The 24,806-nt window shown below is 41.6% G+C and overlaps 1 protein-coding gene across 1 annotated transcript in view; it reads right to left on the bottom strand.

The window, feature by feature from the left end:
- Positions 1 to 284: 284 nt before the first annotated feature.
- The window catches only part of SH3GLB1 (SH3 domain containing GRB2 like, endophilin B1), a 55,899-nt gene continuing 31,377 nt past the window's right edge, over positions 285 to 24,806 (bottom strand). Inside the window, exons 3-10 of the mRNA XM_029063286.2 lie at positions 19,505 to 19,633; positions 17,907 to 18,040; positions 13,886 to 13,978; positions 9,177 to 9,200; positions 4,608 to 4,697; positions 3,643 to 3,743; positions 1,855 to 2,086; positions 285 to 769 (exon numbers count right to left, since the gene is read on the bottom strand). Of these exons, the coding sequence (XP_028919119.1) occupies positions 662 to 769; positions 1,855 to 2,086; positions 3,643 to 3,743; positions 4,608 to 4,697; positions 9,177 to 9,200; positions 13,886 to 13,978; positions 17,907 to 18,040; positions 19,505 to 19,633 (911 nt within the window). The 3' untranslated portion in view covers positions 285 to 661. The remainder of the gene's footprint in view (positions 770 to 1,854; positions 2,087 to 3,642; positions 3,744 to 4,607; positions 4,698 to 9,176; positions 9,201 to 13,885; positions 13,979 to 17,906; positions 18,041 to 19,504; positions 19,634 to 24,806) is intronic.

Consider the following 24,806-nt stretch of genomic DNA (forward strand, 5'->3'; position numbering starts at 1 on the left):
GTCTTTTGTTTTCCTGGGGGAAGAGTTGGAAATAACAGGAAACCTGATTTCCAACTGTTAATGTAAACTTTGGGAATTTGGCAGGGGAGACAGACATGCCAGTTTTGAGACGTGCTAACGGTCATGATATCAGTCTTATTTTTACCTCTGTTATGCCAGTTGCCAGGAGGAAGGTTATAGAGTGCGGTTTTTGCTTAGGGCTAAAATCTCTACAATGGATTGCTGTTCAGTTGATTTTTTGGGTTATTCACCCTATCAAGTAAATAAGTACAGTCAATCTTGCATTGTCAATTCACAATAAATTTATTTTACATAAAGGAAGAAGCTTGCCATTAATGAAAATTTCAGTAGAAAACAGTTCTCCTGCTTTCGATCTAGGTTACTCAAAAGTAGAAGCCACTTGTTAGTGAAAACTTCAGTAGAAACTGAGAATCTGGGGGGGAAAAAATCCTTGGCACAAAGTAAAAAGCTCTTAACACAAAGTCTGATGTAACGAAATATTTATCATGCAATATTTTAGGCAGAAAAAGCCTGTTTCTGATGGCTGGTATTCATTCTCTGTCTCTTAAGACATTAACGTGGAAGACCCCAATCTGCCTTATATAGTTACTCGTATATAAATATGGTATCATAACTGGTAGTCTTTCAAAAGGCCACCAATTTAGTTTAGCAGTTCTAAATAAGTAATTGGCACTTTGCCCTTTTGATTTCCCCTTTCACCCATCAGCCAGTCTGAATCCATGCCGCTGATACTGTACACTGTTATCACCTAAAAATAAAGAGACCGTTTTAGTGGGGTATTTCATTCCATCAAGAAAGCATGTTCTATATAAAGCACATTACCCTTGTTTGCCCAGACTATAAAATCATGAACACATCCTTGGAACTTTTGTCTGAGGCCTTTCCAAGTGAGTTCACAGTGAAACCAATGAAGTAAAAAACATGCATTTATGATTAAGACACAGGATTTGGGTTCCAGATCTCCCCGAAGGGCAGATACTTTCTCTACTTTCAAGACCTCTTCTGATACCCCCTTTTACCAGAAAGGAGATGAATGTAAAGGTAAACCAGCCAGCTGACCCTCCATAATCACTGATGAGGAGTTTTCCCAGAAGTGCAAAGCTAGTGAGTTCGCATGTTCTAAGGCTTGACTTCGCTTTTCATAACAGCAGTACTCTTTAGCATCAGTGCCTGCTCCTTGGGGTGACCAGGGGTCCTCACTCCCACAGGCTGGACCCCATGAGGGTTATGCCACTAGCTTCTCCTGTATGGCTTTTAGGGAAGGTCAAAGCTGGCCTGTCCCCCAACTAGTGTTGGAAAAGACCCAGAGTTGGAGCCTAAAGTGGTGGCTCTTGCCCCTGCTGGCAGGAGAAAAAGCCAGCGATGGTGTCACGGCCATGATTCTAGATTCTAGGCCTCACAGAGTGGCTGGAGACTGGGTGGGAGGGGGAGCTTGTGGGAGGATTTGGCTCTAACCACCCAGGTGGTCTGGAGATGGCTTCCCACTGGGTGAGGAAGGGGGTTATGATTCGGGAGGTGAGATGGCAGTCCAGCTCCCCGGGGGAAATCACATAGCCACTTTTACAGCTGGATTTGGGCTGTTTCTGGCAGTGGCCACAGTACATGCCAGCAGAATCCGGCTGGTGAATCCAGGCCTGAGATCGAGGGTCTCGTGTAAACCACTGGTGCAGGTTCAGGCGGTGGGGAGGCTTGCACTCTACCCCAGGCCGGACCATAGAGGTGGAAGTGGAGAAGGAGGTGTTCCCCCTTTCCTACCTTTCGCCTCCCCTTTCTTCCTCCACCCCCTCCATTCTCTCTCTTTGCCTCTCTCCTCCTCACAGCCCTGCCCCTTACCTCATCTGCAAGAAGTGATAATTCGCTACTGTTTGCGGCGTCGTAATCGTACAGAACCCGGGCCTTCCTGCTGCCACTGGCTTCCTTCAAGTCACTGAAACCTGGAGCAGTTATCGAGCTGCTTGACGAAGGCAATGAGGCAGAGGTGGAAGCCACGGATGGGGAAGCAGAAACATGTGGCACAGTGATGGTGGAGGACTGATTGTTATTGGCAAGGAAGGTAGTTGGAAAGCTGTTGAAAAATCAAATACCACAATGGCAAATAATTATGACCCAGTTTATCTGTGGTGGAATTCTGTTTATTTCGTTGTGAAACTATGTACTACTTCCATTTCCAGCCAGTCCGAACTTTCAAAAAAAATAGCTCTATCTAGGTTCGTCCTTGTTTACAAGTAGAAAAACCCATTTATTTTCCAAATGGATTAAATGAGTATGTAAAATTTGCATTTCATGGCACACTGAACAGAAGCAGTTACTCTCTAAATCAAAGTCATCACAAACAATTTGAAAGTAATAGAATCTTGAAAAACTATTTTGTGAGACACGCCTTGCCCTTCTGCCTTTTGTGGGGACTATATTCCCGTGGAAATCACCAATGATATTTACTGAGTGTTTACTATGTGTTTACTAATTCTCTGGAGAAGACACTAATGCTAGGAAAAGTCCAGGGAAAACGTGGAAGAGGCAGACAGCAGCTAGATGTCTAAGAACGGTAACAATGATAACGGAAGAACCAGAAAGGTTGCGGGTTCTGGCAGAGGACAGGATGTTCTGAGAAACTATATCCATGGAGTCGCTAAGAATCGGAACCGACTTGACGCCACATAATAATAATAATAACTACTGAGTGCAGAGCATGGTACTAGGTGCTGCAGAGGAAGTCCCATACAGCAAGTAGACATGATCCCTTATAGCATGATCCCCTCCCAACCTCTTCCTTGAAAAAGTGATTTTAATGGTTAACACTCTAACTCATCCTGACCTACCTGCATCACTCTGGAACCAATTCTCTCATCTCCCTGAACCCCTTACACCATAAAAATCAGAACTCAGCATTGGCCGAGAGCTCCATTTATGCTTTAGATGGCAATAAGCAGTTCTAAATCTTTCTGAAGATAGAGCTTATTAAAGAAAAACAAACAAACCACACCAAATGGAGATGTTCTCATCGAAGCTGGATATAGAGTTCAGTGAATATCTGACTTCGATTATGTACACACACCCATTTTTATTTGGATTTTCTTATTCAATGATTTGGCTATTTCATTCTGATATAATTGAACGTCATAAGGCATCCTTCCATTCTCATTATTCACCTGTGATTTTGGTCCTTCTCCCTCATTAGAAGGTGCTTGAGCTCCTGGAGGGCAAGGGGGATTGGTTCTGTTTTGGTTTAGACTTTGCAAATACTTGAAAGTCCTTGGCTGATTCAATAGAGCACCTGGACACCAGAATGGCAAGGAGGGTGTGAGCGAAATATTTCAATCAACTCTCCCATTCACTCCTATTATCGGCTCACGTGCAGACTTGTTTCCTTTACCAAGGGTTTTTTTTTTTATGGTGTCTGTTAAGCACCTATTATGTGCCAAACACTGTTCTAAGCACTGGGGGAGATATGTTTATCAGGTTGGATGTGGTCCCTGCCCCATGTGGGACTCACAATCTAAGCAGGATTTAATCTCCATTTTACAATTGAGGAAAATGGGGCACAGAGAAGTAAAGTGACTTGCCCAAGGTCACCCAGCAAGCAATTGGCAGAGGCAGGAGAACCTGCTCCTGAAGACCTACCTTCCAAGCTGTTTCTGGAGGTCCAACATGTACTGGTAGCATTGTGCGTAATACGTCATCTGTGCTTCTACAAAGTCATTCAGACAGCGGAGGTGATGGGCCTGAAATAGAGAGTGAGCTTGAAAGCTGAGAGTGTAAAGACCAAGGGGACCAGTTGAGGGGTCAGTGAAAATCTAAATGAAGCTCAAGCAAGACTTAATAAGTGAGTGACTCTTGGTTGTAAACCTAGAATTTTGGTGGGCCGGACATTCCACAGCTCAGAGGGGAGAAAGAACGCGGAGGGAAGGGGGTTGTACAAGGAGAGCATAACAATAATGACTTAATCAGTGATATTTATTAAGCTCTTACTATGTGCAGAGCACAGTACTAAGGGCTTGGGAGAGTACAATTCCACAGAATTAGGAGACCTATTCTCCGCCCATAATGTGGGTCCCTGAATCGCTGAAGTGCCTGCAAGTTGACAGAGAAGAGCATGGAGCAGAGAAGAGCATGGAGCATTAAGATACCACAAGTGCAGTCACTGGACGCTCGGGTCACTCTGTGTCAACACATCCTGGCCACTGAGGGCCACTGTTGGAGGAGTCAGTCAATCGCACTGACCAAGAGCCTACTGTGTGCAGAGCACTGCACTGAGCACTTGGGAGAGTACAATGCGACAATTAACAGCCACATTCTATGTGCCAAGCACTGTAATAACCACTGGGGTACACACAAGATTATCTGCTGCACCGACAGTTCCACACCTTTAACCTCTCCTTCCTGGGAGAGAATCCAGAGGACTTTGGTTCTGAGGTCAATGTCCTGGACTTGATCTGGTTATGATTTAAGGAGCGGGTCTGTTAGAGCGGTAAGAACTTCAGGCTTCAATTCTCAGAGATGGAACCAGCGAAAATAATCTCCTGAATATGAGAGGTACACGTTCATAAGAGAAAAGCCGTCACCTTTTCCAAGGGGCAAATACTCACGTGCGTGCTGCTGATTCCTTCCAACAGGAGTCTGGTAATCTCTGCTTGACGGTCAAATTCACTCTGGGTTATTCTTAATTCCTGTTCAGACTTAAAGGAGAAGTTATTTTCAGGACTCTGGCAGATCAATAGGTCACTTAAACCTAGTCTTCCCTCATTTAGGTTTTCTTCACGATCCATCTAGTTTTAAATCCCCACATAGTGCTCAAATTTTGTCTGATGATCATCAGAACAAAGTGAAGATCATGCGGGAATAAACTGATGAAATGAATTGCTCAAAGCTTAGGGAAGACTGGCACATGATTTTAAAAACCAATCATCATCAGATTATCCACAGAACACGAAAAGACACTAGCAGAAAAATTTCTAGCAATAATACTATCAGAACTTCAGCACTTTGGCAAAAACTTGCACATTCCTGAACAATCTTTAAGTCACTCAGTTTTCAGAGTGGGCAAATATATCAGTAGGCTTTTAGGCATAACTTTACAAATGAGTTTTAATTTTTACTCTAAATAGCCAAACTAAGGTAAATTTCAGAAAGTATAAAGTGGGCTGACATAACACACCTGAATATACTTAAATGATCCAAGTTGACTGCTAGTTTAGAATCCTACAGTATTTTCAGGTTCTTTTGTCAAAAGACTTCTTTCTCTGGGGTTCTGAAATTTTTCTGTGTGCTGGAATCTACCATTAATAGCTGGTTTTTTAAACCATTCAATCTTTCCACAATTGTTCGGTTTATTTTGGGGTCTAACAGAACTAAGGCCAACTCAGCTTTCCATAGTAATTTGGGGATGATGATGTATAAAACTAACTGAAATTTTGAGATAACACCACCTCTTATTTTTTTTTTTGGACTAAGAATTACAAAGCTTTAACCAGAGTTGCTAGCATGGTGGTGTTCATATGAACAATGTACAGTCCAAGCTTTGTTTAGACCAGTTTACATATTTCCTTCTCCCTCCCTCCATGAGGGCTAGAGGAAGGGAAAGGATGATGAAAAAACTAACAGGATTTGAAGCAGCATGGCTTAGTGGAAAGACCACGTGCTTGGGAGTCAGAGGTCATGGGTTCTAATCCCGGCTTCGCTACTTGTCTGCTGTGTGACTAGGCAGGTCACTTTACTTTTCTGTGCATCAGTTTCCTCATTTAGAAAATGGGGATTAGCACTGTGAACCCCACATGGGGCAACCTGATAACTTTGTATCTATCCCGGTGCTTAGAACAGTGCTTGGCACATAGTAAGTGCTTAACAAATACCACTATTACTATTATTGTTATTAATCACCCAGTGGAAGCTGCTACTTGTTCTGGGATCAGAGCAAAATAAATGGCTTGATTGTAATAGAAAGAGAAACCACACAGGCCTGCCTCTTCCTCCTTTCAACCTTGCAGTTCACTCTGTTGAAGGTGACAGTGAACAGTAAAATGGCTAGTCAGAGATCAAGGAGGCTGGGATGTAAAGAGGGAGAGATATTCAGTCCCCAAACTCTAGCCTAATTGAAAAAGAGTGAAGTGTTATTAGCATTTTAGACTGTTTTGAGATTTATGGGGGTGTACTTTCTCCTAACTCGAAAAAAAGAGTCAGTGAGTGCAGAGCCCTCAGTGAGTGCAGAGCCCTCAGTGAGTGCTGAAATACTTGAAGATGATGACAATGTTGTGAGAAGAGCAACAGTCTCCAGAGCTTTAAGAGAAGCAGTGTGACCTAAGGGAAAGAAAGGCCTGAGAGTCAGAGGACCTGGGTTCTAATCTAGCTCCATTTCTTGTCAGCTATGTGACTTTGGGCAAATCACTTCACTTCTCTGTGCCTCAGTTACTTCATCTGTATAATGGGGATTACGACTGAAAGCCCTATGTGGGATGGGGACTATGTCCAACCCAATTCTTTTTTTTTTTTAATCTACACCAGCACTTGGTACAGTGCCTGGCACAAAATAGGCACATAAATAGCACTTTAAAAAAAAAGAGCAGGGTTTGATCACTTCCCAGGGAGATGGCAAACTAGTCGTTCATCCATTTTCTCCGTGTTTGGGGGCCCAAGGAAATTTCTCCCAATTGAGATTCAAGTTGGCTCTAAAGTAGTTTGAGGAATCTTTGGGATTTGTCCCCCACAACCGCAAGGGGGGTTTAGGAGCAGTCCTAAACGCATTAAATGAACTCATGAGAAACTCCTCTTTTTATGCTCAACTTGGGGCAGGTGGGCTTCAGTTTTGTTGGGCCTTACAGGCCCATCTGGGGGTCTGGGTCAGAAGTATATAGGCATAGAAGCCCAGACTGAAGCAAAGTTCTCAGACCACCTTTTCCCTTCCCACCCTCCAACCCCTGGGGGGGGGGGGGGGTGAGGGGGATGGAATTCAGTCAAAGATGCTCAGATTCTCCCATTCTCAGAAGCGGATACCCTCTCCTCAACCAGGAGAGCACAAGATTGAGCCTTGATTCTGACTAAATGTACATCGCCTTGATTCTATTTAGTTGCCATTGTTTTTACGAGATGTTCTTCCCCTTGACTGTATTTATTGCCATTGTTCTTGTCTGTCTCCCCTGATTAGACTGTAAGCCCGTCAAACGGCAGGGACTGTCTCTATCTGTTGCCGACTTGTTCATTTCAAGCACTTAGTACAGTGCTCTGCACATAGTAAGCGCTCAATAAATACTATTGAATGAATGAATGAATGAATGAACCCAGTGGAACTGAGCCCTTTATAAAAGAGGGGAAATACGTGGTTCCTCTTTGTCTAAGTGCCAGGAATAAATGGCCAATCAACCAAGTTTTATCGGGATGTCAGTACACTGAATGGAAGAAAGGGGATTTGGTTCAGCATTCTCAACCAACATTTAGGGAGAAAATGAAGGCCAGTGAATCAATTCAGTGCTGCTTTTGCATCATTTTAGATTATCTGTCCAAGATTTGTCGGCCAGCTTTTAAGAACAATTACTGAAAAGAATGAAGTGATAAGAAATTAAGATTACTGGGAAGAAAAGTCTTAATAGTATTTGTTAAGGGTTGTACTGTGTACCATGCACTAGGAAAGAATACATAGGTAGGAATTTGTGAGTACAAAGTCTTTATGTGGTGCAGAAGGGCTGAAGCAGCATCTGTAGGTTAGCTATATGATAGCAAATGAAGTGGCATTTGGGAGAGTTATAAGGGAAATCACTCTGAGGAAGGTTCCTGGATAGATCCGAACTCAGAAAGGCCTTGAAAAAAACAGAATTTTAGATTTGGAATGGGCAAGACACAAAGAGGGACAGACCTTTATTTTGTAGGATATGACAATAATAATGATTATTATTGTGGTATTAATTAAGCACTTACTATGTGCCAGGCACTGTACCAAGTGCTGGAGTGGATACAAGTAAATTGAGTTGGATACAGTCCCTGTCCCACCTGGGGCTCACCGTCTCAATCCTCACTTTATAGATCAGGGAACTGAGGGAGAAGTGAAGTGACTTGCACAAGGTCACACAGCAGACAAGTGGTGGAGTCAGGATTAGAACTCATGAACTTCTGACTCCCAGGACTGTGCTCTATCCATTAGATCACACTGCTTCCCACTAGGCCACGTCATGGGTCCCTGTGAGAACTAATAGAGGGCAGAGAGGTGAGTGGAAAAGGAGACTTGAATGAGTGGTCAGCAGGCTGCCCTGCTCTACCAAGCCACAGGCCCAGGTTGTACGTCTACGCCTAAAGCTGCCTGTGACATAGGTTGCCTACTTTATTTATGAAAAAATGTTTTGAGAAACACAGAGAATAAAGGTTTAATCAGACTGAGGAATTAGGTCATCTCACGGGCCAAATTTGAAATCTAAAACTTATTTGGAGAGGAGATAAAGAAGATCAATCCTTTAAAGAACTAGGATACTGGCCTAAGTTTTACCTTCTCTACAATGGCAGCTTTATTCACTCACTCTACCTCCTCTCCCTGACCATGTCAATGCCACATGAAAGGAGTGGAGCTGTTTCTTCCTGCCTCGCTTCTATTTCTAGGAAAGACAGAGGCACACCTGACTTAGGTGACTAGATTAAATTACTGGGCTCTAGAAAGTGGCTGTATAATTGTAGGCCTCTCATTTTAACCTACCAGTGCACCCTAAGAACTAGCTGCCACCCCAATATTCCCTCAGTTGGACCAGTAAAGACTGCAACCTGCATGTTTTGCAGAGCAGTTCAGGTGCTCCCAAGGAGTCCATAAGATAGTAACAAAATTCCCATTACAATCACTCCTTCATTCAATGGTATTTACTGAGCACTTACTATGTGCACAGCACTGTACTAAGTGCTTGGGGAAGTACAATACCACATTTGACATTGCCATAGGGAGCCAGTTTTAGTGAATCCTGTGTCATACTGTAAGTAGTTGACAGAAAATTCACATGCTGTATACACTCTGCAGAAATGGCTTAAAAAAAATAATTTCAAATGAGAATGATGACAACACAAAGCATTGCAAAAGCTAAGTTGTGTGTACCAGCCTAAGCCATCCCCATAATGCTTCTAGGATTGCATAAATATCACTCATTTCTAAGCACATATTTTATAATTTTTCAGTTTAGTGATTTACTTACTTTTGTCACTTCCTCTGCCCAAATCTAGCCAGCATTAAAAGTTAGAGAAAAGTCATTGAAGCACATGAAAAAGAGGTGGGAGTTAATAGTCTCTCTATACAGCTCTATCAGATAAATGGAAATATTTAAATTCAGTAGTATCCTTTCTCGGTCTTATACAAAATAACCACTTTAGCAAATTAAAATTTTAGCACCTAAGTCAGTTGAGGTCTACTTTTCAATTTGCAAATGAAACTAACAAATGTCATGCATCAAAAAATACAAATGGACTTTTTATTTCTGTAAAAATGATAAAGTTATGAGAAGAAATTCCAAAATTAAAAATGAAGTACAGTGATAAAATATTTATAGTAAGTTTAGTATTTAAGGAATAAACTGAAATGAAGCTAACAATCATGCTAGGAGTTGCTAATCTTAAAATGATGTGAAACAGAACTATCAACGGTAAATACTAAAATTTGATGGATCAATAAATAGTATTTATTTAGCGCTTACTGTGTGCAGAGCACTGTACTAAGCACTTGGGAGAGTATGCTTACAATAGAATCCACTAGGAGATGATGAATTATTCTAAACCATTAAAAACTACAGAATAGCCTGGAAAGGAGTTTTTGACTTCACTGCTATAATGATTCAAATATTAATTTGAAATATTATATCAACAAAAAGCCTAATTAAAAAGAGGTATTAAAAACAGTGAAACAAGTAAATGTATTCTATTGCTATCTGAGCCTAATACCTCCCCCCAAACAAGGGCTTCAATAATTAAATCGTGTGGGGCAGGTAAGGAGGGAAGAGGAAGGTGAACACAATAGCAAGCTTTGTGCATTTAGAGTGTACAGTTACCTTAAAAAAAAAAATACTGTCTCAACTAAATTCCATTAAAATCCACGTTAGGTGTCCAAATCAAATATACTCAAATTCCTGTAGCCAAATTACCGATTACCCATTCCTCCAACTGAGAACAAGTTATATTTACTCATTTTGGACACCTTCATAATGTTTAGCAACTCCAATTTTGTCAGGAAAAGGCAAGGTCAAATTTGGTTTTCTCAGTGTCAAAAATTACAATAAAATCCCATCATACCAGAATTTTATTCTAACAAAATTCTTTGCTTCAGAGAGTAGTCTGTGATTATCACCATCTTGCCTCCTCCTCCTCTCTACCCTCCTTCCCTTTCTTTTATATATTGGTAAGCTTGCCAGATGGGTGTACCCCTCTCCCAAAAAAGAAGGAATGGAGTTAGTTCCTCTCAAAAATACACTGGCATGGATACCAGTTGGGCCTTTCCACCTTAAATTTTTCACCTGTTACTTTCTTCCATCCTCTGGGCTTAAAAAAATAACAGGGAAACTCTTCTGGCATAATGGGATTTAATAGATGACTGAAACTGAGTACATTAAATGATCATTCTTTTTCCAAAATAGACAATTCTAAGTTCCAAGATATATCTTTCATCTAATGAAATGCTTTTGCCCAAAAAGGAAAAAATAGTGCATAAAAAAGTCCTTGTCTAAGACTACTTTAAGATAGTATGAATATATTTTCTATTAGTGCACAGTGTTCCTTTTTCTTAAGCAGCAAAGTCATATCGATAGATATATTTCTTAGAATTTGAACATTTTGCTGCAATGGATGAATTTCATATTTTCACATTTTTAAATACAACAAATTTTGGATAGCAAGAGAAGACACTTTTCTAGAATGTAGAGTACACAATAGGCCAACAAACCTTCAGCCATTTTACATGCAGCAAGTTGAGCATGTAAAAGAAATTTACCATAATGTTATCTCCTTCTGGTTGCGGCGAATTTAGTTGCTTATGTGCATAGGTAATAAGAGACAAAAAACGTGTTACACTAGTGAATACAGTGACCCAAATGAACTATTCTAGAAAAACACACAACAAAATTGAAGAGATGATCGTGAAATGTCCCTGCTTTTAAAATATTGGCTCTAATATCCAAAGTCTTTACCCTGGGGTCTCCAAATGGAGGTGATTACTCATAAAGTTACTTGTCCTGGAAGAGTACACCAAGGAAGTTTATTTGTAGTTTCTGAATAAGATTTTAAAAGGAGATCTGTAAGGAAAAGGATTAAAAAGGCCATTTCCAAGTTGTTAATACTTAGAAGAAACTGTTCTACTTTACGAATCTCCTTCTGCTTTCCTAAGACAATTTGGGTAGAAATATTTTACTTTCAATCACTGCCTGTAGCATCTCTAGTCTACCCTTAAAATTTATACTTAAACCCATGAAACCATTTCACTCTTAAGGAATGATGATTTATTCTAATTATGTATTTACATCTACATTTCTTTCTTGATTATTATGTTTAAAAGAACCCATTACAGAATCACTAAGTGCCTAGTTCAGTGCTTTGCACACATCAGGCCTCAAAAACTACTAATTATATGCAAAGATAATGGTGGTAGAGGAGGGCTGATTTTGAAAATCCAACCCAAGGAATACTCAAGGCACAGAGTTTCAATTTGTAGATAATGTGCAAAGGCCTATCTGGGCAGGAGAGTGTGTAATCTGCTTTCCAGATGAGGAAAAAAAAAATGTCTATAGCTATCACTTGTCATTCAGAAGTAATTGTAAATATAAGTTGTTTTCTAAGCAAAACTCAGAAGGAACATTTCTATTGAAAGAATAATACTAATAAAAAGACCAAAAAAACCCACAAAACATTTTTCTGCTGTTTCTTCTAATCAGCAGGGTTAAAAAATTGTATTTTCCATTTCCAAGTAAAAGAAACCTGTGAAATTTTAGTTCTATTTATTTGCATCCCTCTGTCTAATGTAGCAATTTTATGAGGTTATGTATCGTTTTTCAATGTTTGCTTTTTTGCACCTGAAATTTACCACTTTTCTTTATTTAATTATCCTCTTAGGTAGGTTATGACCACTTTCTACTCTCCTTCCATGATTACTAAATTCTGAGCTATGAATGAAGGGGATTGAAAGATACAAAATTTAATAACTCATCCAAAGTCAGGTAAGTGTGGGGAAAGTAATGTTTTAAAGTTTATTATGAAAGAAATAAATGGCAAGAATTTTAGCAGTATCAATGATCCTGTGAAATGGAGCTACACTGGGGAAAAAAAAATTAGACCCAGAGGGAGAAGTATGTTTTAAAAATCCTAAAGAACTCTCACCCAAGCAGAATTTCTGAAATAACATTAAGTGATGTTTCTCATTGCTACAAATCTCTTGAAAACCCCTGGTCATCTTGCTGTTTAATTTTCACAGTGATCATATCCTCCCTCAAAACATCCTCAAACATAAGGTTTAAAATCATCATCGAAGGTATTTATTTTACACCTACAATATGCAGAGCACTGTACTAAACACTTGGGAGAGTACAATATAACAGAGTGGCATGCACATTCCCTGGCCACAATGAGCTAAAGCATTATTTAGTTCGATTCAAGCAAATCTAAACTCACTTTTCCTACTTAATTTACAGACAGAAGATTAACAAAAGCCTGACAGCCATGACATTTCGTTCTAAGGAGTGCAAGACCATTATCAGGAACTGTATTAGTTTTAAAATGATTGGTTGCTTGGAATTGGTAAGGGTGTCAAAGTCACCACTGCGTATACATTTCAAAGTTCTCAATAAGATCGGGATGGAAATGCCACCCCCTACTCTGCTTTAGAGTATCCAAGGAGAAGAATGCGGGTCGTTTCGCCAGGTCTCCTTTCCCTGGAAATATACTCCATAGAAAACCCACCCATAGAAAACCCAATCCTTTGGCACTGCACGAGCGGTAGGGGAGGATAAGTATGAAATGAAATCAATCGACGTATTTATTGAATGTTTATTGTGTGCAGAACACTGAACTAAGCCCAAGGGAGAGTACCATACAACAGGGTTGGAAGACATGGTCACAAAGAACAAATAATGCAGGACTTTGTGTTCTGTACGGCAGAGGGGACGAATGATGTTATACAGTCACAAGTCAAATTTCTTCCAACACCTTTTCCTTCTTTTGCTTTTTCCAAGTGAAAAGAATCCAGAAAACTGCAATACCTAGAAAGTCAGTAACCTAGAACGGGACTGAAGTCAGGAGATAGCGATTCTATTCATATTCCCGCAATTAATTGGTGACTTGGGGAAGTTCGTCTACCCTCTCTTGCCTTAGTTTCTCCAACAAAATTTAGATTATCTGGCAGAAAGGCAAGAAAACTCCCAAAAAGTACATACAGAAGTAGTGTGGCCTAGTGGAAAGAGTACAGGGCCTGGTAGTCAGGAGACCTGCATTCTAATCCTGGCTCTGCCACTTTTTTCTCTTTTTTAAAATGGTACTTGTCGAGCACTAACTTAAGTGCCCTGCTCCCACTATATGACAGGCAGCACGGCCTAGTGGAAAGAACAGGGGGTGGGGAGTCAGAGTCAGTCCGTCTGGGAGAGTAGAATAAAACAGAGTTGGTAGATTCATTCGCTGCCCACAACAAGGTTCTAAAGTTCAGGGTGTGGAGCAATTATTTTAAATGGTCCAATGGATGGGACAAAGCCCTGCGTGATAGAAAGCTATTAAGTGTTTTTAATACCCTGACTTTGAATATATGCATAGTCAACCACCCCGATCAACTTGATCTGAAAATTAAACTTAAGATCTGGTGCATTAGTTACATAATTTCAGTAAAACTATTTTATAGCATTGAATATTAATCAAAAAGTTTGTGTTTCAAACTACTTACTGAAGCTCTAGCTTCTGCGGCTTTTGCCTTTTTCAGTCTGGTTTTTGCAGCATCCAAGTCCAGTCTTTTGTTTTGCAATAATTTTCTTTCTTTCTGCAAAATAGAGGAGAAATACCTTTTCTTAAGAGTAATACGAAAATAGAAGCTTCAAATTTTGCCCTGCAAAAACACTGCGGCATCTGAAACTGCTGTCAAATATTAAACTCACAGAATTAAATGTCAAAGTCCACATTTTTAACAATCCCATCTATTTGATATTCTAAACACCCATTTTAAACTTCACCAATTACTCTGATAATGAAAGACACCTATTTAGATCTAAATATTAAAATAAGCCATCCCTTTGGAAGAATAGCCATTCTTTGTTCGTCTCACTTAAATATACTATTCAAGAAGTACGCAATTCTGCCACTTCACAGAGGATCTTTTAAATCAGATGAATAGAAACGGAAAAACTTCCCAAACTGGATTGTTCGTATATTCTTGAAATTAATCTTGGTGCTATATTCCAATGCATGGAGCTCAACTTACTATATCACCGCTAATTATGTACAAAGTTTTTTGGGTTTGTTGGTTTTTTTTAATAGGAAGGCACTAATTTGTTTTACTCTGGTAAGGTTAACTATAACCCCCCGCCTCACAGCCTATGAATTTCCATTGAGAAGATGAGAAATGACATCTTTGGGTCAGGCCACTGTACAGGTACACCTAATTATCTTAGAATGGTAAAACTATGCTCTTGCAGAACTCTGAACTAAGTAAAACCACTCACTTTGGGGTTCTCGCCATGTTTGACCTCGTGCACCTAACTTTTTCTGCTCACACCACGTCAACCCATATCCAGACAGGTTCACATTGTCGGAAGAATGTTCCCTAATTCTGCAGTCGCAGTCTAGCCAAAACGTGTATTTTAAACACGCAAACACGTATTTTAAACTGAGTTCGTGTGTCCCTGACAGGGGTATGAGATTCTTTCACAGTCCCCTTAAAATGGTCTCTTCCTGCACGAGGCCTTCTGTGATTAATCCCTACTTTACTGGTCATGTCATCTCATTGGCCAAGTATATTTAATCGTTTTGTTTTTATCATTTTTATCTTTTCCCATACTTCCTTATCTGGCATTTATTTGGTCATTTGCTCTCTTGTCTCTTATTCAATTTTAAGCACCTAGATAGGGATGGTGACTTTTACTTCAAAAAGCAGGCTCCTAAGAACACAGTTCCTTAATAAATGTTATTCATAATGTTGGCAAAGGGGTGGCTGCCATTTTGGAAAAAAAAACCCCAACCGTGCCGTGTCCCCGTCCCCGCCCTGCAAAAAACCTCTAATGTTTAGAAACACCCTGGCCTCTCTGATTTTTTCCCTCTAGAAATCTACTCACTAATGAATTGATCCCTTACTGAACCTATTAATTAATGATGGCATTTGTTAAGTTCTTACTATGTGCCCTGTTCTAAGCGCTGGACAGATATAAGATAATCATATTATCCCACTTAAGGCTCACAGTCTTAATCCCCATTTTACAGAAGAGGTAACTTAGGCACGGAAAAGTGAAGTGACTTGCCCAAGGTCTCTCAGCTGACAAGTGGTGGAGCTGGGATTAGAACCCATGACCTATGATTCCCAATCCCATGTTCTTTCCACTAAGTCATGCTACTTCTCTATTGGAAAGCAGCATGTCCTAGTGGATAGAGCACAAGTCTAGGAGTCCGTCTCCCCCGATGAGACTGTAAGCCCGTCAAACGGCAGGGACTGTCTCTATCTGTTGCCGACTTGTTCATTCCAAGCGCTTAGTACAGTGCTCTGCACATAGTAAGTGCTCAATAAATACTATTGAATGAAAGGAGTCAGAAGGACGTGGGTTCTAATCTCAGCTCCGCCACTTGCCTGTTGTGTGACCTTGGACAAGTCACTTCACGTCTGTGTGCCTCAGTTATCTCACTGGTAAAATGGGGATTAAGACTGTGAGCCCCAGTTGGGACAAGGACTCTGTCCAATCTGATTACCTTGTATCTACCCCAGCACTTAGAACAGTGCCTGGCACATAGTAAGTGCCAAACAGGTACCATTTAAAAAACAAAACAAAAATATAATTTTCTGCCTACACAACTGCTTGTGGTAACCAATTCCCTACCCTGGCAAGAGTGCAATATTATTTCCTTTTGTTCTGAATTTATCTTCAAACTTCAATGGGTAGCTCTTATTTCGAAATTGTATGAGTTGGTGAACAATAATTCTGGGTTTGCTATTTCCGGTCCTTTAAAGTCTGCTAAAGCATAATCTTGTCTCTTCTCCGGATTCCTCTTTACAGACTGAAGAGACCTAACCCTTTCGGTCTGTCCTCATAAGAAAATTTCTCTTTTGAAAACTTCTAGGAACTAGGATAGGACATGAACATATTTGTGCCACAATACTATCAGTTGGCCCAAGAAATCCTTTTGTCTTCTAACAAATCTGAGGCTAAATTCACTTAACTAGAGGTAAATTAAAAGTTTGTCCAAGGTTTTAGAGACAAGTTACATCTTTGAAAATAGATATTAAAAAGAGATTAAACAAAATGCCAGCTGTCTACTGGAGTGCATACACAAGAAGTATGGATAAAATTTCAGGAAAATATAAAGCTCAAAAGATTTGGATTAAGAAGGCATATTTGGGTGAGGACTTTACAGCATTAAGGTTCAGCAGGATACACGAGGTCAGTGGAAGAAGAAAGATCTTTTTTCCTAACATGTAAGAAATTTAATTTCGCTCACATGGCTTCAACTATCACCTCTACATTGATGACACCCAAATCTACATCTCCATCCCTGGTCTCTCTCCCTCTCTTCGGTCTAGCATTTCCTCCTGCCTTTAAGATATCTCTACTTGGATGCCCTCCCGCCACCTCAAACTTAATTTGGCTAAAACTGAATTTATCGTCCCACCCAAACCCTGTCCTACCGCTCCCTTTCCCATCACTGTCGACAGTACCATCATCCTTCCTGTCTCACAAGCCCGTAACCTTGGCAGTATCCTTGACTCCTCTGACTTGTTCCACCCACATATTCAAGCTATTATTAAATCCTATCAGTTCTACCTTCACAGCATAGTCAAAATCCGCCCCTTCCTCTCCATCCAAACTCCTACCACATTAATGCAAGCACTTTTCCTATCTCACCTTGATTATTCTATCAGCTTCCTTGCTGACCTCCCTGCCTTCTGTCTCTCCCAACTCCAGTCCATATTCCAATCCTCTGCCCGAATCATTTTCCTTCAAAAACGTTCAGACCCTGTTTCCCCACTTCTCAAGAAATTCCAGTGGTTGTCCATCCATCTCTGCATCAAATGCCTCACCATTGGCTTTTAAGCACTTAATCACCTTGCCCCCTCCTATTGCACCTCGCTACGCTCTTACCACAACCCAGCCCGCACGCTTCGTTCCTCTAATGCCAATCATCTCACTGTACCTCCGTCTCATCTATCTCATCGCCAACTCCTCACCCACATCCCACCTCTGGCCTGGAATGTCCTCCCTCCTCATATACAACTACTCACCCCCACATCAAAACCTTACTGAAGGCACATCTCCTCCAAGAACCCTTCCCCGACTAAGCCCTTCTCTCCTCTTCTCCCACTCCCTTCTGCGCCACTCTTACTTGATCCTTCATTAATCTTCCCTCCCATCCCCCCAGAACATACGAATCTATCTGCATCACATCTATCATTTATTTACCTATTTATATATGTATAATAATGTCTGTCTCCCCCTCTAGCCAGTGAGCTTGCTGTGGACAGGAATGTGTGTCTGTTATTAAATTGTTCACTCCCAAACACTTAGTACAGTGCTTTGCACACAGTAAGCACTCAATACATATGATTGAATGAATGAATGAACTGCACAATTCTGAGGTTGCAAAGGGGTGGTGGTACTTTTCAAATCTGCCATTAAAAAGAAGGGTCCAGTCAGATTCTAGCATTTACCATTCTGTGGACTTTTAGATACTAACTATTCTATTAGTAAAGGAAAATTTTCCAAACTCACAGCAATTGTCTTATAATCGCCTTCTATAAAATTTCGTAAGGGGTTGAGAAAGTTTATTGCAGACGTTTGAATAAGTTCTCTGTCTGCTGTTCCAATTCGTCTTTGTGTTTCGCCACATTTAATCAGGGCATTACCTGAAAGAAAAAGAGATTGTTATATTACTTTCTGGGAAAATTGGATGTTTATACTATAAAAGAATAAATTAGCAATTTGGCCCGTTTAAAGTTAAATGTGCATTTAGTCCAACACTTAACATTGAGTGAATATGAAAAAAATCCACAGCTAGTGCTGTTTTACCAAAATTATAGTAATAAAGTTTCTAGAGATCTAAAATAAAGGGCTAATCCTTTGGTTTACCTTAGGTGAAAACAGATCTAGAACAGTGAACACTGCATTTTTACCCTCTCTTTTTTAAAAGACTAAAGATTTTACACTGAAGAATATTTCTAAATGCTTCCTGAAAATAGAGGCTAAAGGATAAAGGATATAATTTTAATCTAAAATTAAAGATTAAAGAAAATTAGATTGAGATAAGATGTTGTCTCCCTCCAGACCGACAGATGAACCTTTTACCTATGACTTTGGAATCGAAAGCTGCGTGAAGGAACTGACTGCAGTCCTAGTGACTTGCACAGGACTAATCATTCACATTCACATTATCTCACTGCTGAAGGTCATGGTCCTATATGTAGCTTGTAAGCTCCTTGATGGCAGGGACTGTGTCTACCAACTCTATTGTACTGTACTTTCCCCAAGTGCTCATGTCAGTACTCTGCACATAGTAAGTGCTCAATACATTGGATTGATTGATGATCTCACTGAGGCAGTGGGGGTGATAAGTGATTAGATGGCAGAAGTTCAACACACCTGAGGAAATACACTCAGCCTTCACCCTCGTTAGCTACTTGCGAGGGTTAGAACCCAGGTTTCCTGATTCCTAAAGATGCGCTCTTTCTAGTGGACCAAAATGGGAGAATTTAAAAAAAAGAGTTGCAAAAAGAAGGCCAAGTCACATTTGAATTTAGATGTTCTTAAGGTCTGGTTGGTGTCAGCTTACTTTCTGTATAATAAAGCTCACATAATACCTTTTGGACACACTTCTAGGCTTCTTGGTAGAATAACCTTTGAAAGATTTGCCTCCCTGTGACCCTCCCTCGTAATAGATACTGAGCCCCATGGGGCACAGGGATGGAGTCTGAGCTGCTTTTATTCTATCAATCCCAAGGGCTCGGCCCATGGTACGTTTAAATTCCACAAATATTCTCAGAGAATGAACTGTCTAGATTGTAAAATCAGCTGTGAGGTCCTAATACATTTCACAAGCCCAATGTACATTCTTAGATTAAGAATTAATCTTTTGACTGTACAGTAATCCTATTTGCATTTTATAAAGATGCACCTATGTTCTTCATAAGCAGGGCAATTTCATAACCACTTCTCACTTAATCTAAAAACTTCAAAAAATTAACTTTAAATTTTGAGGTTAACTACTAGGAAAATAATAAAAAAAAGACATGTTACATATAACTCTACAAAAAGAATCTCTACAGCTATTTTAAATGGAAATTTCTTACCACACCTTTTTCGCTGTGACTTACCATAAGCTGTTCCAGGACCAAAGTCATTCCCCGCATCAATCATATACTGCCCTAAAAGTTCTGGGTTGTTGGTACGACTTGGTGCTTTTCTGTCCAACTTCTCATACACGAACTCTTCAATTCTAGCATCTGCAATACAATTTAAAATTGCTTGGATTTCAAAGTATTTTTTCCCCAAATAATTAACATTTTTTTCAATTTTAATATAGTATGCATACATGTTTACACAAGATAGAATGTCATTCCTAGAAAAGGATTACAAAAGAAAGAAAAATCACTGAATTTAAGGTAGCCTACATTTTTAGGCACAATAAGGCTTATTTTTGGAGGTTGGGCTATCCTCTCTGGAGTAAAGCGTAAAAGTCTTCCCCCGGACTAATCAAGGCCAATGGGTGTGTGCCCTCATTCTCCAAGGTCACTGCACCTTCCAGCCAAGGGGCAGGGAACATGTCTACCAACTCTGTCGTATTGTACTCTCCCAATCGCTTAGTATTCATTCATTCAATAGTATTTATTCAGCGCTTACTATGTGCAGAGCACTGTACTAAGTGCTTGGAATGTACAATTCTGCAACAGAGACAATCCCTGCCCACTGATGGGCTTACAGTCTAATACATTGCTCTGCACACAGCAAGCACTCACTTAACTTTTCTGTGTCTCAGTTACCTGATTTGTAAAATGAGGATTAAGACTGTGAGCCCTATGTGGGACACCTGATTAGCTTGTATCTACCCCAGCGCTTAAAATAGTGCTAGACACATAGTAAGCGCTTAAAAAATACTATTATAGAGAAGCAGCATGGCCTAATGAAAAGAGCATGGGCTTGGAAGTCAGAGGTCATGGGTTCTAATTCCACCTCCACCACTTGTCTGCTGTGTGATCTTGGGCAAGTCACTTACCTTCTCTGTGCCTCAGTTACCTCATCTGTAAAATGGGGATTGACACTGTGATCCCCACGTGGGTCAACCTGATCACCTTGTATCTACCCCAGTGCTTATAATAGTGCTTGGCACATAGTAAGCACTTAAATACCTTTATGATTATAATAAACCATAGAAGATGATGATGACAAAAGAAAGCTCTGGGGCATTGTTGAGGAGTGGGAGAGTCTTGGGTTCTTGCTCCTTCGTCTATCAACTCTGTTATACTGTAGTCTCCCAAGCACTTAGTACAGTACTCTGCACACAGTAAGTGCTCAATAAATACCATCGATTGATTACTGCCACCTCAGATGGGGGCAGGTTAGAGCCCCACTAAATGGGTGTAGGAGAGGCTGCTTCAGAGCAACAGTGTGTGAGGAAGGGTAGAAGAGAAGCAGTGTGGCCTAATGCATATAGCACAGGCCTGGGAGTCAGAAGGACCTGGGTTCTATTCCTGGCTTTGCCACTTGTCTGTTGGGTGACCTTGGGCGAGTCACTTAACTCTTCTCTGGGCCTCAGTTACATCATCTGTAAAATGGGGATTAAGACTGTGAGCCTCATGTCGGTCAGAGACTGTGTCCAACCTCATTTTCTTGTATCTATCCCAGTGCTTAGAAAAGTGCCTGTTATATGCATGTGAGTGTGAGACAGAGAGAAGGAGGGAGGGAGAGGAGGGACATATAAAGAGCACAAGTTCTGCTCTTTAAACCTTTCCTGTCCACCTTCTTGGGAGGATACTACCATCACCTTCCTGCAGGATCTGGCCAACCGGGAATCCCACCTCTCAAGAAGAATAGGACTCTGCCATGGCACAGCAAGGATTTGGGGGGGTAGGGGGTGGGAAAGAAGCTCCTGACTTTGGGTTATGAACTGCAACTGCTCTTGTATGCTGGCCGCTCTCTGCAGTGACACACCCTTGGAGGGTCCCCTAGGATGCAGACACTGGAACTGTCGGGAAGGTGGCAGAGAGGGGGCCATCCATGATGAGAAGGTGGCGGGGGGCTGGAGGGCAGAGAAGAGATCTTCAACCTCTACCTCCGCTAGCCCCTTCTGACCTCAAACACGCACACGTCTCCCTCATACTTGAAAAACTCTTTATATCCCGCAGCTCCCTCACGCTCTCACCCCAGCTCCCCTGCTACCATTCAGAGTAAAGCTCCTGGAACCGATTGTTTACACCTACCTTCACATATTTTCTACCAACTCTCTCCTTGATCCACTATGACTCAGGCTGATGACTCCCTTCACTCCACTGAGATTCTACTTCTCAAAGGTGATTGGTGATGTACATCTCATTAACAAAATAAATAGGGTAATGAAGATATATGCAGTTGAGCGGACGAGTACAGTGCTGAGGGGATGGGAAGGGAGAGGGGGAGGAGCAGAGGGAGATGAGGGGAAAAGAGGGTTAAGCTGCGGAGAGGTGAAGGGGGGGCGGTAGAGGCAGTAGAGGGAGAAGGGGAGCTCAGTCTGGGAAGGCCTCTTGGAGGAGGTGAGCTTTAGGGGTTTGAAGAGGGGAAGAGAATTAGTTTGGCGGAGGTGAGGAGGGAGGGCAAGATGAATCTACTAATTTAAATAAATCTACTTATTGCGATTAAGCTGTCTTGTTTTTGTCCGTCTGTCTCCCCCGAATAGAATGTGAGCCCGTCAATGGGCAGGGATTGGCTCTATCTGTTGCCGAATTGTACATTCCAAGTGCTTAGTACAGTGCTCTGCACATAGTAAGTGCTTAATAAATACTATTGAATGAACCAAATCCAATGGGCTCTTCTCTCTTCTAATCCTCCTTAACCTCTTGACCTTTATCCCTGTGGACCACGCCAACCTCCTTGAAACATTCTGGACCTCCGTTTTGCTCACCTAGTTCTCCAACCTCTCTCAATGCCTCTTTTCAGGGGTTTCCTGACTTCTCTTTCACAAAAAAAGCATGGCTTAGGAGCACAGGCCTGGGAGTCGAAAGGACCTGGGTTTTAATTCCAGTTCTGCCACATGTCTGCTGTATGACCTTGGGGAAGTCACTTCACTTTTCTGTGAAGTCACCTCATTTGTAAAATGGGGATTAAGACTGTGAGTCACATGTGGGACAGGGACTGTGTCCAACCTGATTAACTTGTATCTACTCCAGTGCTTAGAACAGTTCCTGGCACACTGCCAGTGTTTAATAAGTACTACGGTTACTATTACCTACCATTCCCTAGCTGACAGTCTCCACACTGACTAGTTCTGGGTCCCCCAAATTTCTCATTCTACAACCCTCTCCCTTGGGCTTCATTACTCCTTCCAAGGAGGTGATACCCCCAAACTACCTCTTGTTTACCCTGCATCTCTTCTGGCCTCCACGACACTTCCATAAACACGGTGTGGGCAGGGACTCGCTCCCTTTATTGCTGAATTGTACTTTCCAACCACATAGTACAGTGCTCTGCACACAATAAACACTCACTAAATATGACTGAATGAATTGAATGAACCCACTGACTCCACAAGTTTAATAAGTCTAAAACCTAATTACTCATCTTCCCTTTCCTATCTCAGTAAACACCACCATCACTTCTGTTCCAGAAGCCCACAGTCTTGGCATCAACCTTGGCTCTTTGCTCCTTCAACTCTCGTATCCAATCTACTGTCATATCCTGCCGGTTCTTCCGACAAAACATCTCACGGATTTCCCCACCACTCCCTTTCCTCTCCACCCAGACAGCTACCACTTTGGTACAGCTCTCTCTGATCAAACCTGCAGCAAGACTATTGTATAAACTTCCTCGCTTCCAGCCTCGCCCCTCTCCAGTTTATGTCACACATTGCAGTAAGGATCATCTTCCTGAAATGCCACTCAGAGAAGTCTCTCTGATCCTCAAAACCACCCACTGGATTCCCCACGTACTCCTGCATCAACCAAAGACTCCCTCATTTAGCTCTGTGAGACCGTAAGCCCCCTTGATGGCAATTATCTTGTCTTCTGACTCTACTGCACTGTCCCATGTGCTTAGTGCAGTGCTGTACAGAGGAAGTGCTCAATGAATACTACTGATGGATTGAGTCAAGGCTCTCCATCACTTCAACAAACCTTACATGTCATTCATTTATTCATTCAATCCTATTTATTGAGCTCTCACTGTGTGCAAAGCACTATAGTAAGCGCTTGGGAGAGTACAATATAACAACAGACACATTCCTGCCCACAACGATCTCACAGTCTAGAGGGGGAGACCGACATGAATATAAATAGTTGAATAAAGTACAGATATACATATAGATAGATATGTATGTGATGTGGGGATGGGAAGGAGGATGAATGAAGGAGCAAGTAAGAGCAGCACAGAAGAGAGTGGCAGAAGAGGAGAGGCAGGCTTAGACAGGGAAGGTTTCTTGGAGGAGATGTGTTTTCATTAAGGTTTTGAAGTGGGGGGAGAGCAGTTATGTGTCTGATATGAGGGAGGACATTCCAGCCCAGAGGTAGGATGTGGGCGAGAGGTAGGAGGTGAGATAGATGAGATGGAGGTACAGTGAGAAGGTAAGCATCAGAGGAACTAAGTGTGCAGTCTGGGTTGTAGCAGGAGATTAGTGAGGTGAGGTAAGAGGTGGCATGGTGATTAAGTGCTTAAAAGCCAATGGTGAGGCATTTTTATTTGATGCAGAGGTGGATAGGCAATCCCTGGAGTTTTTTGAGACGTGGGGAAATACGGCCTGAACATTTTTGAAGGAAAACAATTGGAGTATGGACTGGAGTGGGGAGAGACAGAAGGCAGGGAGGTCAGCAAGGATACTGATACAGTAATCAAGGTGAGATAGGGTAAGTACTTGCATTAATGAGGCAGCCGTTTGGATGGAGAGGAAGGGGCGAATTGTGGTGATGTTGTGAAGGTAGAACTGACAGGATTTAATGATGACCTGAACATGTGGGTGGAACGAGAGAGAGGAATCAAGGATAATGCCTGTCTCACAAGCCTGTCTCACAAGCCCATAACCTTGGAAGGATGGTGGTGGCGCATATCATTCGCCTCTACCACCCACTCCAGTTACTTGTCGCCGTCATCTACCGCCCTCCCAGTCCCACCTCCGACTTCTTCAACCACCTTGACCCCTTTCTCACCTTCCTTCTCTCCTTCTCTCTGCCCACTCTGATCCTTGGAGACTTCAACATCCATACGGATGTACCCGACGACTCCTCTGCCGCCCGCCTGCTATCCCTCCTCGACTCTGCCGACCTCCTCCTCCACCATACCGCGCCCACTCACCGACTCGGTCACACCCTCGATCTTGTCATCTCCTACCGCTGCACTATCTCCTCACTCACCAACTCTGAAATCCCTCTCTCGGACCATAACCTTCTCACCTGCCTCATCTCTCACACTCCCTCCCCCTGCAAATCTTCGCTACTG

The sequence above is a fragment of the Ornithorhynchus anatinus genome, chromosome 4 (genome assembly GCF_004115215.2).
Source record: "Ornithorhynchus anatinus isolate Pmale09 chromosome 4, mOrnAna1.pri.v4, whole genome shotgun sequence".
Classification (NCBI taxonomy): domain Eukaryota; kingdom Metazoa; phylum Chordata; class Mammalia; order Monotremata; family Ornithorhynchidae; genus Ornithorhynchus; species Ornithorhynchus anatinus.